The sequence below is a fragment of the Ananas comosus genome, linkage group 14 (genome assembly GCF_001540865.1).
Source record: "Ananas comosus cultivar F153 linkage group 14, ASM154086v1, whole genome shotgun sequence".
Lineage (NCBI taxonomy): Eukaryota > Viridiplantae > Streptophyta > Magnoliopsida > Poales > Bromeliaceae > Ananas > Ananas comosus.
Genome location: NC_033634.1, coordinates 781,118 through 795,174, shown reverse-complemented (window position 1 = coordinate 795,174; position 14,057 = coordinate 781,118). Strand labels below are relative to the sequence as shown.

The window sequence follows — 14,057 nt, the reverse complement described above, 5'->3', positions numbered from 1 at the left end:
ATATAATCTTAACAACTTTTAAATCCTAATAATTTATCTATATAATTTCATATAATCTTAACTGCTTTTATATGAAATTATATGGATAAATTATTAGGATTTAAAAGTTGTTAAGATTATATGAGATATAGAAAGAAACAGTAAATAAGTGAAAGGCGGTGAATGATTTACCGTTTTTAAAAGAAATTGGAAAAAGTGGTGAACGATTCACCGCCTTTAAAAGAAATAAAAGAAAACGGCGAACGATTCACCGTCTTTATAAGAAAATTCTGACGTGGCGCCTACATGGCGAAAGGAGGGTTAGTTTTACAAATAAAATTTTCATATGGTTATTTTGCCAATTACAATTTTTTAGAGGGTTATTTTATAAAAAAGCCCAACCAAACACTAAACCACACCAAGTAAGGAATTTTAAATTTTCCTCCAACAACACCCACGAAACGAAAGCAACCCGAAATGCCGAGATCAGGAGACGGGGGCGCCAAGCGCATTGACGCAAACGGTCCCCACTCCCAGAACGCGATATTATACTAGGACTGGTATGGCCCGCCGCTTGCGTCAGCGTCTCTATATATAAAATGTCGGTCCCCGCAGCCGAGCCTTTGGCACAGAATCCGCACACAAACGCGCGCGAGCCTCACTACCCCGGGCAATGGCGAATCCGACCCAGGTCGTCGTGGCCCCGGCGCACCCGATGGAGGAGTTCGTGTTCCACGTGGGTGGGCGCACCCTCCTCCTCTCGGCCACCGCCATGATCTACGCCCTCTCAGTCTCCGNATATATATATATATATATATATATATATATATATATATACTCTTCTTCTTCTTCTTCTAAGCATATCTAATTCTACTAGAATATATTATTAGTAGCATAATTTCTATATATATATTATCCGCCTCACACTTCTGCTATGTATATTTCATGCACTAATTAATTATTGTTTCTTTCTTATATATTTCATGCACTAATTAATCATGATACATATATAGGACGGACCCCACCATTTTTCTTTTTTTTGACTTGGAGGAACGAACTACCCAATCAAAACGTCGTTTGGGATCCTCCCTCTTCTTTCACTCAACAAAACTCATTTTATTATTCTTCAAAGAAACACGGGACTATTAATGAATTTTATTTTCACCCTTCTTTTTTTTTTTTGATTTAACGGCTATATTTCTTAACCACTCAAGCTTTCTCTCTCTAAAAATAGGGGGTGATGTTAACAAGTATTTTTTCATAAAAAAAATTTAAATGATTCCCAACCGTTGGATTACCAAGTTGAAGTTGTAGAATATATATATACGTTCCCTATTGGAATGGAATGTGTATGTAGCACTGCACGATCTTATAGCCATCTGCTTCCGTCAGTCTCCGGGGACCCGCCGCAGGTGTCCCCGTCCCACGTCGTCCTCCTGTTCCTGCTCTGCGCCCTCAGGATCGGGCTCATCCACGTGTCGCCGGCGCTCCGCAGGGTCCCGCGCGCCGTCGCGGTGGCGCGAGCGCTCCACCGCCTCCTCTGGGAGCCGCGCCAGTGACGCGCCGTCGACGGACCATCTCCGACCCCTCTCTTTATATCTATCTATCTATCTATCTATATCTCTTGTTTCATCTACCGCACGCATGTGTTTGTGAGTGTGTAATGTGTGCCATGTTTTACACCTATGTCCTGCGTGGTTTTCTTCTTCTTCTTCTTCTTCTTCTTTGGTTTCTTTTTTTTTTTTTCTTTATGGGTTGTGGCATGACTGATTGTTGTGGTATTATATATGGAATTAATGTTATATATGGAGAAGATTTAATATGTATATATATAGTAGTTTCGATGATATAGCACTGTGAAGTTTGGATTCCCTCCACCCCGCTAGCTTGGACAAAAATTTGGTGGACACATCCCCAAACTAATAGTTTGGGGACTGCGCGGATGGGCACCACGTGGCCCATCCGATGGCCACCCTTCCGCTTTCTTTATTTTTTCTCTCTCTCTCTCTCTAAAAGTACAGAGAACTCTTTTTTTTTTTTTCTTTCATGGGGGTCGTAGTTTGGGAATTGTGTCTACTAGATTTTTGTCTTCCTAGCTTGTTCTCGTGAAGTACATACAAAGATTCGGTGCCCACTAAAAAAAAAATTAGGTGAGGAATAAGATTTATACCTAGTTTTAAGCGTAATCACCAATAAGACATGGCTTCCTCCTTGCAATGTGTTTTATCATTTTGTTGAACTATTTACCTATCTAGCCTCTTTACAAAAGAATATTCCCTATCTAGCCTCCTTTTGAAAAATATTCCCCATCTAGCCTCATTTTCAAAGATTAGAGAAAAAAAGAGAAATTAATTTCTTNTATATATATATATATATATATATATATATATATATATATATATATATATATATATATATATATATATCTTGTTTCATCGATCTACCGTATGTGTTTGTGTGTGTGTAATGTGTAGCATCCTGATCGAGTAGTAAACAAAGGAGCTTAGATGGCAATATGGTGGTGTAATAGCAAAATAGCAAGCACAAAAGGGGATAAAAGAGCGACAATTAATCCAGAAGGAGCTCACGGGGGTCTGAGGGAGCGCGCTCTTGGAGTTAGCAACGACGGCAAACGGCAGTCGCAGCGGCCGGGCGGCGGAGATCGAGAAGACGACAAACTCGGAGATCCCGGGCCGACAGGATCTAGGCAAACGCAGGGTTGGAAGGAAGTGTTTGAGCCCAGCTAATGGGTCGGGTGGTCGGGAGCGACGCACCCGACCGCGGAGCCCATGAGACAAGCCTAACAATGCATCGGTGCTAGACCCAGATTACTTACGAAAGACGTCTTCCAATCCAAAACCGATCCTCCATTGCATCAGCCTAATCCAAGATTGGGTCCCTCATGGCCCATTTCTCTTTTTATTAATTTTTGCAGCTTAGTTCACTATTTCTACCATTTTTACATTTCAATATATGTAAAGGGGCAGTACAAATAATCACTGTACACAGTGAAATATTATCAATGAAATAAAGTTAGTTAGTATCTTCTTCCTCAAACTTCTTCTTCTTTCCCAATTCTTCTCTTCCCTACTTCTAATCCCCCAATCCTCATCCCTCTAGCTACCTCAATTTTCTCATCCCTCTCTAAAGATTTGGTGCTTAGGTACGCAACGGAGGCATATTTTGGATAGGCTTCTACAATTAATGGAAGTTTTATTTTATTTTTGGAGTGCCTCTTTGACTTCTTCCCCTATGGACTCCTGTAATTAATTATTAAAAAATATTATTGGTACATTCAAAAAATTAGTATTAAAAAAAAAATTAGGGAAAGAGTATGTAAGATTTATATCTAGTTTAATCGTAATCACCGATGAGACGCAGCACCCTCGTTGCAATGTGTTTTATCTTTCTATTTGTAGTTTTTGATTTTTGTGTTTTGGTCTTTGCATATTTTTCGGAATCAGTTTATGTTTTTATGCTAGTTTTTCGAAAAAAAGTAGTATCTATTAATGCTAAAAATAGAGAACACCTAAGGCTGATATTATGAATTTTTAATAGTGAAATCAAAGACTGATAATACAAACTTTAATGGTCGTAATTTTTTTTTAATAAAAAAGTTTAAAATACATATATTACAAATTTAAAAATAAAAAAAAAGTATTGGGCCGACACATAGGACTTGCGCGCCGCACGATTGGATCCAACACATCTGAACCGTCCAGGCCGGAGTCGCGGGGAACCTAATGGGCCAAAATACAAGACCCGATCCTCATCCGATCCGATCCGATCCGATCCGCCCCATAGCTTAGCTTTATTAGTGTTATGGGTGACGATCAACGTTAATGTCGGTCTCCGCAGTGCGCTCTCGCCTGAGTCTTAGTTCCGGCGATGGGTTCGTCTTCGAAGGCGCGGGCGAGGGAGAAGAAGCGCGAGCTCGGCGACCACGTCCTCGCTCTTCGCCATCGCCTCCACCACGCCCTCTCCCTTGGGATCAAGTACCCCTCTTTCTCCTCCGAACGATCCCCGTTCTATCGCTCTCTCATCCAATTTCTACTTTATATGATTCATCAATTTCTTTTCTTTTTTTGATTTGATTTGATGAGTAAATTGTGAGTATAGNTTAATCTTTGAAAATGAGGCTAGATGCGGAATATTTTTCAAAAGAAGGCTAGATAGGGAATATTTTTTTGTAAAGAGGCTAGATAGGTAAATAGTTCCATTTTGTTTGTAGTTTTTGATTTTTGTGTTTTGGTATTTGTATATTTTTCGGAATTGGTTTATGATTTTATGCCACTTTTTCGATGAAAAGTAGTAGTATCTATTAATGCTAAAAACAGAGAACACCAAAGGCTGATATTACGAATTTTAATTGCGAAATCAAGGGCTGATATTACAAATTTGGGAAAACTTCAAAAATCCTGCTTGTGTTTTCAATTTTTTTCATTTTAATATCCTGTGATTTAAAATGTATCAAGTTAGTATCTTGTGATTTCTCACTTTATCATTTTAATACTTTATGATTTTGCGGATGGGTGCCGCTGCACACGCGGCGCCCATCTGGGCACCGTGTCCAAACAAATGAGTAAAATATGATGGGAGTGACGAGTGATTGGCCGAGAATAGCGCGTAAATGAGTAAAATATGATGGGAGTGACCAGTTGTTTGGTGGTGTCGTAACCATGTCGACATTGTGGCGATGCGCCCGGTGGTGACCGTGTGGACCCGTTGTTCCCGTCTAAACAATCTTACCCGTCCATTTCAGGGGACCCATCAATGGACGGTGGATTTGCCGTCGCGTTGAGCCTTTTGAGCTAAATTTGTTTATCGAAAGTAATTACGAATGGAAGAGCAACGGAGTCCCATGAACATGAAGTATATGGATTATTTTTTATTATCTATTTTTCACAATTGAATTATTACTATTTCACCTGCAACCGCTCAATTCTGAACATCTAATGATTGAAAAATAGGTAGAAGAAATTATACTCAATCTACCAATAATATTCTAATCACATTATANATATAGCTAACCAAGTGTAAAATATTTAACCCTGTTTACTGAATGAATTAAATTGAGCTTTTTACCTCTCTTATATTATTGGGTAAAATATTTTTTGGGAGGACATTCCTGCATAATTCTAACAGTTGGGGATTTTGAAGGGATATATTTGTAAGGGCAAATATGTTATTTCACGTAGGGTGTGTTTGGATCCTCGTAAAATTGCTCTGAAAATAATTTTCCGTTGAAAAAAAATTTTCTGTTGTTTGGTTGTCTGTAAAATTTTTTTTCCAGAAAACTTCTTTTACATATTCTCGGAAAACGAAGGGTTTTCGTTTTCTTCTCGAGGCGAGCGGAAAACGAAAAGCTTGCGGTGAAAAATCGCGGTGCAGGGCTGTTCCAGCACACGGTCCACGAGGTGAGCTGCACCTCGTGGACCGCGTGAGGGAGAGTCCACATGACCCGTGGACTTCTCCCTCATTCATTATGTGTGTTATATATATATATATTATTATATAATATAATGATTTATTTTATAATACTAAATATAATATACTATTATGTAATATATTTATTATAATTTTAAATATATTTAATTTATATGTAAAAATTATAATAATAATATATATAGTATATTAATTATTATATAATAATAATTTATATAATAAAAAATATATTATATAGATTTTTATCTACTTTTTTTTATTTTTCAATCAAACAACCATCGTCGAAAACTATTTTTCTTTTTCTACAAACCAAACACTACACCACGTAAAATATCTTTTCCACGAAAAAATTTTTTCATCGAAATTTTTTTTTTACAGTTCTATGTCAAACCAAACACTACACCACACCAAGTAAGGAATTTTAAATTTTTCTCCAACAACACCCACGAAACGAAAGCAACCCGAAATGCCGAGATCAGGAGACGGGGGCGCCAAGCGCATTGACGCAAACGGTCCCCACTCCCAGAACGCGATATTATACTAGGACTGGTATGGCCCGCCGCTTGCGTCAGCGTCTCTATATATAAAATGTCGGTCCCCGCAGCCGAGCCTTTGGCACAGAATCCGCACACAAACGCGCGCGAGCCTCACTACCCCGGGCAATGGCGAATCCGACCCAGGTCGTCGTGGCCCCGGCGCACCCGATGGAGGAGTTCGTGTTCCACGTGGGTGGGCGCACCCTCCTCCTCTCGGCCACCGCCATGATCTACGCCCTCTCAGTCTCCGGGGACCCGCCGCAGGTGTCGCCGTGCCACGTCGTCCTCCTGTTCCTACTCTGCGCCCTCGGGATCGGCCTCATCCACGTGTCGCCGGCGCTCCGCAGGGTCCCGCGCGCCGTCGCGGTGGCGCGAGCGCTCCACCGCCTCCTCTGGGAGCCGCGCCAGTGACGCGCCGTCGACGGACCATCTCCGACCCCCTCTCTTTTATTATTATATATATATATATATATATATATATATATATATATATCTTGTTTCATCGATCTACCGTATGTGTTTGTGTGTGTAATTAATGTGTAGCATCCTGATCGAGTAATAAACAAAGGAGCTTAGATGGCAATGGTGGTGTAATAGCAAAATAACAAGCACAAAAGGGAATAAAAGAGCGACAATTAATCCAGAAGGAGCTAACGGGGGTCTGAGGGAGCGCGCTCTCGGAGTTAGCAACGACGGCAAACGGCAGTCGCAGCGGCCGGGCGGCGGAGATCGAGAAGACGACGGCTTAGATCCATCTGAAACAAACTCGGAGACCCCGGGCCGACAGGATCTAGGCAAACGCAGGGTTGGAAGGAAGTGTTTGAACCCAGCTAATGGGTCGGGTGGTCGGGAGCGACGCACCCGACCGTGGAGCCCATGAGATCGGTGCTAGACCCAGAGTTCTTACGAAAGACGTCTTCCAATCCAAAACCGATCCTCCATTGCATCAGCCTAATCCAAGATTGGGTCCCTCATGGCCCATTTCTCTTTTTATTAATTTTTGCAGTTTCTACAATTTTTACGGGCAGTACATATTATAATCACTGTACACAGTGAANCTTGTTAATGCAATAGTAACTTATCTCAAGTAATATGCTCTACAACAATTAATGGAAGGTCCAGACTCTTTTCCTGTTCTTACTTTTCTATTTCTCCTTGTTCATACTTTTATATCTCCATTGAAGTACGCGTAAATAATAAAACATCATCAGACAACATATATAACAATAAAAATTTTCTAAAACATCCTTTGAGCTAAATCAAAATGTTTGAATTAAAGCTACGTGAGCTGGGCTTCTATTTTAGTATGAGTTCCTGATTTTCTCTTTGCCAAACACCGACTATAGAAATTTAATAACATACGAAAATGCGATTTATTTTTACACTTACTTTTCTCACCTCTCTCTCTCTCTCTCTCTCTAAAAAATTATTAGTGGATCCCAAAAAATATTGTTTAAACTATAGAGGAGAGAGTTTAAACCCTTGGATGGAGGATAGCAGGATTAAATTCGTTTCTGAGTTTGTAGACTAAGCAATTTTCATAACAAATTTTTTCGTTTTCTTAACTTTGATATGATGGGTAATTAATTGCAAGTATAGCACCAGGAAACCTTGTAGTATTGGTTCATTGTGTCTCCTGCTAATTAGTTGGATAATTTATGGCAAATAATCAAGGGGACTTTAATTCATAGGTTTTTACTGTGAATGTAAAAAGTTTTTCTATAAATCCTGGCCATAAAAGTGTGTATTTTCACCACAAATTAAAGCTCAATATAAGGAATTTTGAACTATATAAAGCCCAAAAAGATTCAAGCTTGGGGCACTCCGATCCTGGCTCAGATTTCCTGTGAAACAATCAATTAATTTTTTGTCTCTAAAAGCTCCAACCAACAGTGAATTATGTTTTAATCATTTATGTTCAACACTTACAGCTACGAGCGACTCATGTTCGATCTGTTATTTCGTTATATCTCGTGTTTCCTCTTTGACAAAGCATATATATAAGGCATGATTCATCAAATTTTCGTTGTACACATGATATGAGTGTGCATATTGCTAATGGTATTTTTAGACCATTCTCCATCAAATCAATTTTTTTTGGATAAATTGATAATATTTAATGATGTTGATCTTTCATTGGTGTGCATGCACTATTATTTAAAGCAAAGCAGATAATACAAAGATTTAATGCAATCAATTGTGTGGTAACATATATAGTAACATTAGTTACATCACTACTTACGTATGCGCACCACCCCCTCTCCTTTCTCTTTCCCACTATAATTTATGACTTGCATCTATTACATTTTCTTTCAATTTTAAAATATTGTTCAGCAAATATTTTGTGTGGTGTATGTTATTACGAATTGTTAACATAGAAGTCATAGAATATCTCCACCCATCGTTGAGTTGAAAGAGCCCACCAAATATAACATAGGCGTTGTCACTAACGGGGAGGCTACATTACCAATTTAATTTTTCTAGCACCAAGAACCCAACTCTTTTTTCTTTTTTCTTTTCTTTTTTTTTCTATTCAAGGAATAATAGGACAAATTATTATTATTATTATTATTTTGGAAGAGTAATAGAACAGATTAGTGAATTCTAATCCCTCATGTATTCTATTCTCTTTCTTCCTTTTTTTTAAAAAAAATTCATCTCTTTCTAACTCGAACTATTTTTGTTTGCGTGTTCCTTCCCTTTTTCTTTTTTTTTTTGTTTTATTTAGTTGTGTTATTAATATTGTGGTAATTGTAAAAGTTTGGGCCTTTGGAGTCTGTGTTCTTTTTTATCATAGCAATTTAATTCGGCATGGACATTCCTCTCCACCTAATACATTTCTTTTTTCTTTTTTCTTTTTCTTTTGAAAGTGAAAGGTAGCCTACTACCTAGCTACTTTGTTTATTTTTTCAGAAATTAATTTAGTTAGAAATATAAACCAATTAGGCTTCGAACATGAGACTTCGAATACTAACCATCAAGCCTCTAGTTAACTATTCTAGGTACAACTTTTACATTAAATTTGGTTTTGATTCACAGCATTTGGTTGATGAACTGGAACTTAATTATAAAAGCTTTGACTTAATTTTAAATATATATGCTTTTCTTGTCTCTCTCCTAAACTAAAACCTTAACTATTGTTCTCTCCCTTTCAAGCAGTGACCCCACTTTCTCTCTCACTTTCTGAAGCTTTTTCCAGGGGGATNTGATGTATGATTTTTATTGGATTTTCTGAAGTTTTGTTCCTATGTATACTATCCTACTCAGATCAATTCATTCATGAAATTGTGTGTGATGAAAAATGATTACGTTAGTTAGGGGGAAAGAAAGAAAGAAAAAAATGTAGAGAGCAACTCTAGTTTTATGTTAGACGTGATCGTTCCTCGAATTATTGGTCTCTGCATCTTTTCCTAGACATATTAGATTATTTCTTATGATTTTGTAACTTGTTGCAGGTCTCAAGGCAACAGAGTAAAGAAATGGGAATGTACGGATGCTGGAATACAGTCGCATGTTCTTAAAACAATGGCTGCATTCATCAGCTGCCTGTCCTCTGCTCCGTCACAGCATCCTCTAATTAAGGTATTGTCCTCTTCTGCAACAAATGATTTTTCATTGCTCAATCTTACTTTATTCACCTTTGTGATAGACAGTCTCGTATCGGAAACATCATCGTCCTTTTCATAGCACTCTTTCTGAGAAATAGTTTTAAGCTAATATGGTACAGCATAGTTGGTGTTCTGGTTTTGCCCCCCCTTTATAAAACGAGGTTCCTATATTGCTTCCTTTCTAGTTGAGAATTAATTTTTTGTTTCGTTACAATGATACTTGGACGTACGGTATATCAACTTTTTTGTTTTATTTGTTAGCACATTTGCTATCCTATTTTGACTACTAAGCCATTAATTGTCTATCTAGGACTCGATTTCGGATATGCTGGTTGCTTTGGATGGAATTCTTCAATCAGAAAATGAGAGAATATTGAGCCAGGCCGTAGATGCGACTCAGAAGCTAGTTTCCACAATTGGGAATTCCGTACGCCAATATCCTGTTTTGGAGGTTATTTTTTCTCTGTCACGCTTGTTGTCATTAAACCAATTGCGTATCACAACATCATGTGCAATTGCACTGAATTGCATCCTGACAAACCTAGGGATGGTCAGAGGTGCAAATCACAGGGAAATTTGGGAGGCTCTGGAGAAAACTAAGACGATTCGGAGCATTGCCGATGCTTTGCAAAAATTTGTGGGTGGAGTTCAACCCATTGAATGTTTTACAGCGATGACAGCACTTCTAACTACTATACTATGGAAGTGGCCTTCTGCAAGATACCATGTTTGGAGTAACAACATGTTAATGGTTAAAGTAGAAAGATTTTGTGGGAATCCTGACTCTTCAATTGCTATTAGTGTCCTAAAGCTTTATTCTGCCCTAGGTATGGCTTTTCTTTGCCCTCATGCGAATTTGGAATATATTATTTCATGTTTTGTTGTTAATTGAGTTTCTTGATCTCTATGCTAGCATTATGCGGCCATGGGGCGATGAAGCTTCTTGAAAGGAAAGAACTCACTGCTAAGGTTGTGCAGAGCTTGGGGAAGTCACATCCAATCAGTGTTAGAATTGAGGCTCTAAAGCTTTGCCGTCATTTAATGGTACAGCATAATTCATGCTAGAGTGTAGTTCATTGACTTACATTCTTTTTTTAATTCATAATAATTTCACCCTAGCTTGAATCAAATTTCATTTGAAAGTCCATAGTTTAAATTATAGAAATTTAGCGTCTGAAACTTGTCTACCATAACAATTCAATCCTTCATTAGTCTGCTAGCTAAAAGAAGATGCTGTATTAGCATCCTTGTTACACTTTGCTGCGATGGCAATTTTCTGGGTTCCTTCGGGCAGCTAAATCTTAAAATATTGCTTACTTGGCCTGGTTTAGACGACAGGCAAGTTGAGGGGCTTGGTTATGAAGGACAAACTTTGGGACTAAGTTAAAATTGAAGCTCAGAGGATGTAAATGAAATCAGGATTAAACTTCAGGGACTAAATTTGTAAAAATGAACTTTTTTCGTTGGAACTTCAGATTGAATTCTAATGATATATTTTCCAGAGATCTGCGAAAGGTTGCTCGATGTTAACCAGTTTGAATTGTGAGGCTATTGTTCAAGAAATAAATCATGCGTTGGGTGGATGGAGGTCGTCAAGTTGCAAGAGAATTCCCCAAGATCAGATTCCTATGGTGATCGAGGCATGTCGTACTGCACTAATGACTCGCTGGGTTGGACCTCACCATTCATTCTTTTGGGCAAACAAAATTGACAAAATTCTACTTGATATTCTCATTGGCAATTGCATAACTAAGAATCAAACTCAAGTGCTGTTATCTTCGGAAAATCTACTATCTTTAGTCTCTGACAATGTCACTAGCGCACAACCCTTTATCTGGGATATTCTTGGATACCTTGCTGCACACTGTGAAGAGGACTTTCACCCTAAATCCAAAGGAAAGCCTTTATTCCTAGACATCCTAATATCTTGTGCTTGGTAAGCGAGTTCTTTTTCACGTACTCTAACATTGATTAAACGTATCCTCCGCTAAGTAGATTCTTAACTTTGTTTTTCCTTTCTTCTGATAGCTTAGTGGCGACAGACATGATGCAAAAAGGAATTACTTCTTTACCATCGTCTGTTTCTGAGATTGAACCTGTCTCAAGGGCTGTTCTCCTTATGGTTTTTTCACCCTGCAAATATGTTTCATCGCAAGCAAGAAACAATCTTTCTGATATGGTGAAACCCTTTGGTGATGATTATTTGCAGTTTGTTCTCTCTTCCTTAAAAGTGCTAGCCACTGGAGATGTCTCTATAGTTAGTAATAGTCTTCACAGCATCACTAACTTGATAAATTTAGCATCTTTTTCAACTTTACCTGAGTATCATAATCTCATTTCAGAAAATAATGGTGTAGAGATATTGTCTAATATTATAAAGAGTTGCTTAAAAAGTGATATACGTGTGAGTAGGTCGAGCATTGCATCTCATCTGCAATGCTGTTGGCATGATGTGGAAGAATGGGAAGGCGATGACATTATTTTGTTCTATAGTCTTCGAGCGCTCTCTCAGTTGATAGGGTTCTCCAATTTGGTATATGATCACACCAAAGAAAGTTCAAACAAACATTCTGAAGCTCAGGAACTAATTAGTAATCTTCAGTATATATTGAGTAGTACCTTTGGCCGCGGCCCTAGATGGTTTGCTGCATACATTTTGAGCTTCTTTGGTCTCTATGGCTTCGCAAATAAACTTGGGAGAAGGATGGAAAAAGCCCTTTACGAGCAAGAACTTGCTGACGTGGAATTATTACTCATGAATGGTCAATCTTATACTGTTCATGGTGCTATCCTGGCGGCTAGGTGCCCATACTTGCTTCCTCAGAGAGAATCTCATATTGAAGAGAGAAAATTGAACGGACACCATAATGAGCTAGAGATTGGGCATCATAGAGAGAAATTAATACATCGGGTTCGAATGTCTGATCGTGTGGATAGTGATGCCCTGTTCAGGATTTTGGAATACGTATATACTGGGTTTACTTTAGTGGACAAACACCTTATAAAGCAGTTAAAATTACTCTCGAAGTTCTGTGAATTGAAGCATCTATCTGCTTTGCTTCAGAAAAAGCAGCTGAGTTGGGGAAATGCAGGTCCCAGCTTTGATCTCACTGTAGTGCTTAATCCAGCTGGACATCCATTTTCGTAAGTTACTCTTTTTAATGTCACATAGAATTTGGATTGTTTTGTTAGCTTGAGAATCCTTTTTTTCCCTCCCTTTCTTTTGTAGGCAAAAACAAAGTCAGATTTAGTTGGTATGAGTTATACATTACGTTGAAAATTTTTCTTTGTATAACAGGGACATCATTTTGGAAGCTAATTCATCGGAAAGAGTGACATGCAGCTTTAGCCTATGCCAATTATCGCAACCACACATGCACTCTCACAAAATCATACTTTCTTCTAGCTGTGATTATTTACGGGCTCTGTTCCAGTCTGGAATGCATGAAAGGTGATTCTTTCTTAAAATTTATTGGATCACTCGTGCTGACATCCTTCCATATATACAGCTCAAAATGCAGATCTAAACTTTACAATCTGCTCCTACATCCTAGAAGTAGCCTGTATTACGTACATGGCTTGCTCTCAACTTAGTAATAGAATGTGAAAATTTCAACAGGAACTCTAATATATTAGTAACTAGAGGCTTCATTTTTCTTGTTTCATCAAATATATGTTATACCCTCCTCAATTCTTATATTCATTCGGAAACTTGCTTGGTTGCAGTTTCTCAGAGATTATCAAAGTCCCTATTGGTTGGGAAGCATTAGTTAAACTAGTCCACTGGTTTTACTCCGGTGAGTTACCAGGCATCTACCCCGACTGTAGATGGAACAACATTGATACTGAACTGCAGATTCGCGAGCTTAGGGCTTATGTAGAGCTTTGCTCGCTGGCTGAATTCTGGTGCTTAGAAGAAGTTGGAGAAGAGAGCTTAAAGGTGATTGCTTCGTGCCTAAGATCGGACCAAAGAGCTTCAATTGGGATAGTTCAATTTGCAACCAAGTTGAATCAGTGGAAAATAGTTGAAATTGGGGCGCAGGAGATAGCGCCTTCGTACTCTAAATTGCGTGTTGCGGGTGAACTTGAAGATCTTGATGAAGAGGTGATAGATATGTTACGTGCTGAGTGTGTTCGCAATACCCAAAAGAGTGGTCACAAGAGTGTGTAATTTTTCTTATGGTCCTTTTTTCCTGGGCGCATTTCTGTATATTAATAGATGGTAGGAGTCGATCTCACGACTTCCACAAAACTTAGGAAGGATTTATGCTGTAGTTTATGTATAGGCTTTTCTGGTGAAATTAGCTGACATATAAACTTTCTACCCAGCGACCTTATCAACACCTAATTTGTGTCTTTTTTATTGTTACCATTTTAATTTACAAATTTCCGAGTCCTATTTTGGCAAGTAACTGCATTTTTGTCACTTGTGGTGTGTTACATCTGGGGGTGTTACAATTTATCTGATCTTTTTGTGGCAATTACACCT

General features: G+C 38.4%; 1 protein-coding gene across 3 annotated transcripts; it reads left to right on the top strand.

The window, feature by feature from the left end:
* LOC109720369 (BTB/POZ domain-containing protein At1g04390) lies at window positions 3,809–13,980 on the top strand. Of its 3 annotated transcripts, XM_020247419.1 has the most exons (8): window positions 3,809–3,974; window positions 9,416–9,542; window positions 9,879–10,395; window positions 10,482–10,612; window positions 11,071–11,504; window positions 11,597–12,712; window positions 12,867–13,019; window positions 13,295–13,980. In XM_020247419.1, exons 1-8 carry the CDS (start codon window positions 3,868–3,870, stop codon window positions 13,737–13,739), a joined length of 3,030 nt encoding a protein of 1,009 aa, XP_020103008.1. In that variant the 5' UTR covers window positions 3,809–3,867; the 3' UTR covers window positions 13,740–13,980. The 3 variants fall into 3 exon arrangements, with proteins under 3 accessions (XP_020103008.1, XP_020103009.1, XP_020103010.1); XM_020247420.1 differs by lacking the exons at window positions 3,809–3,974; window positions 9,416–9,542 and having other exon boundaries at window positions 9,881–10,019; window positions 10,114–10,395; XM_020247421.1 differs by lacking the exons at window positions 3,809–3,974; window positions 9,416–9,542 and having other exon boundaries at window positions 9,884–10,019; window positions 10,124–10,395.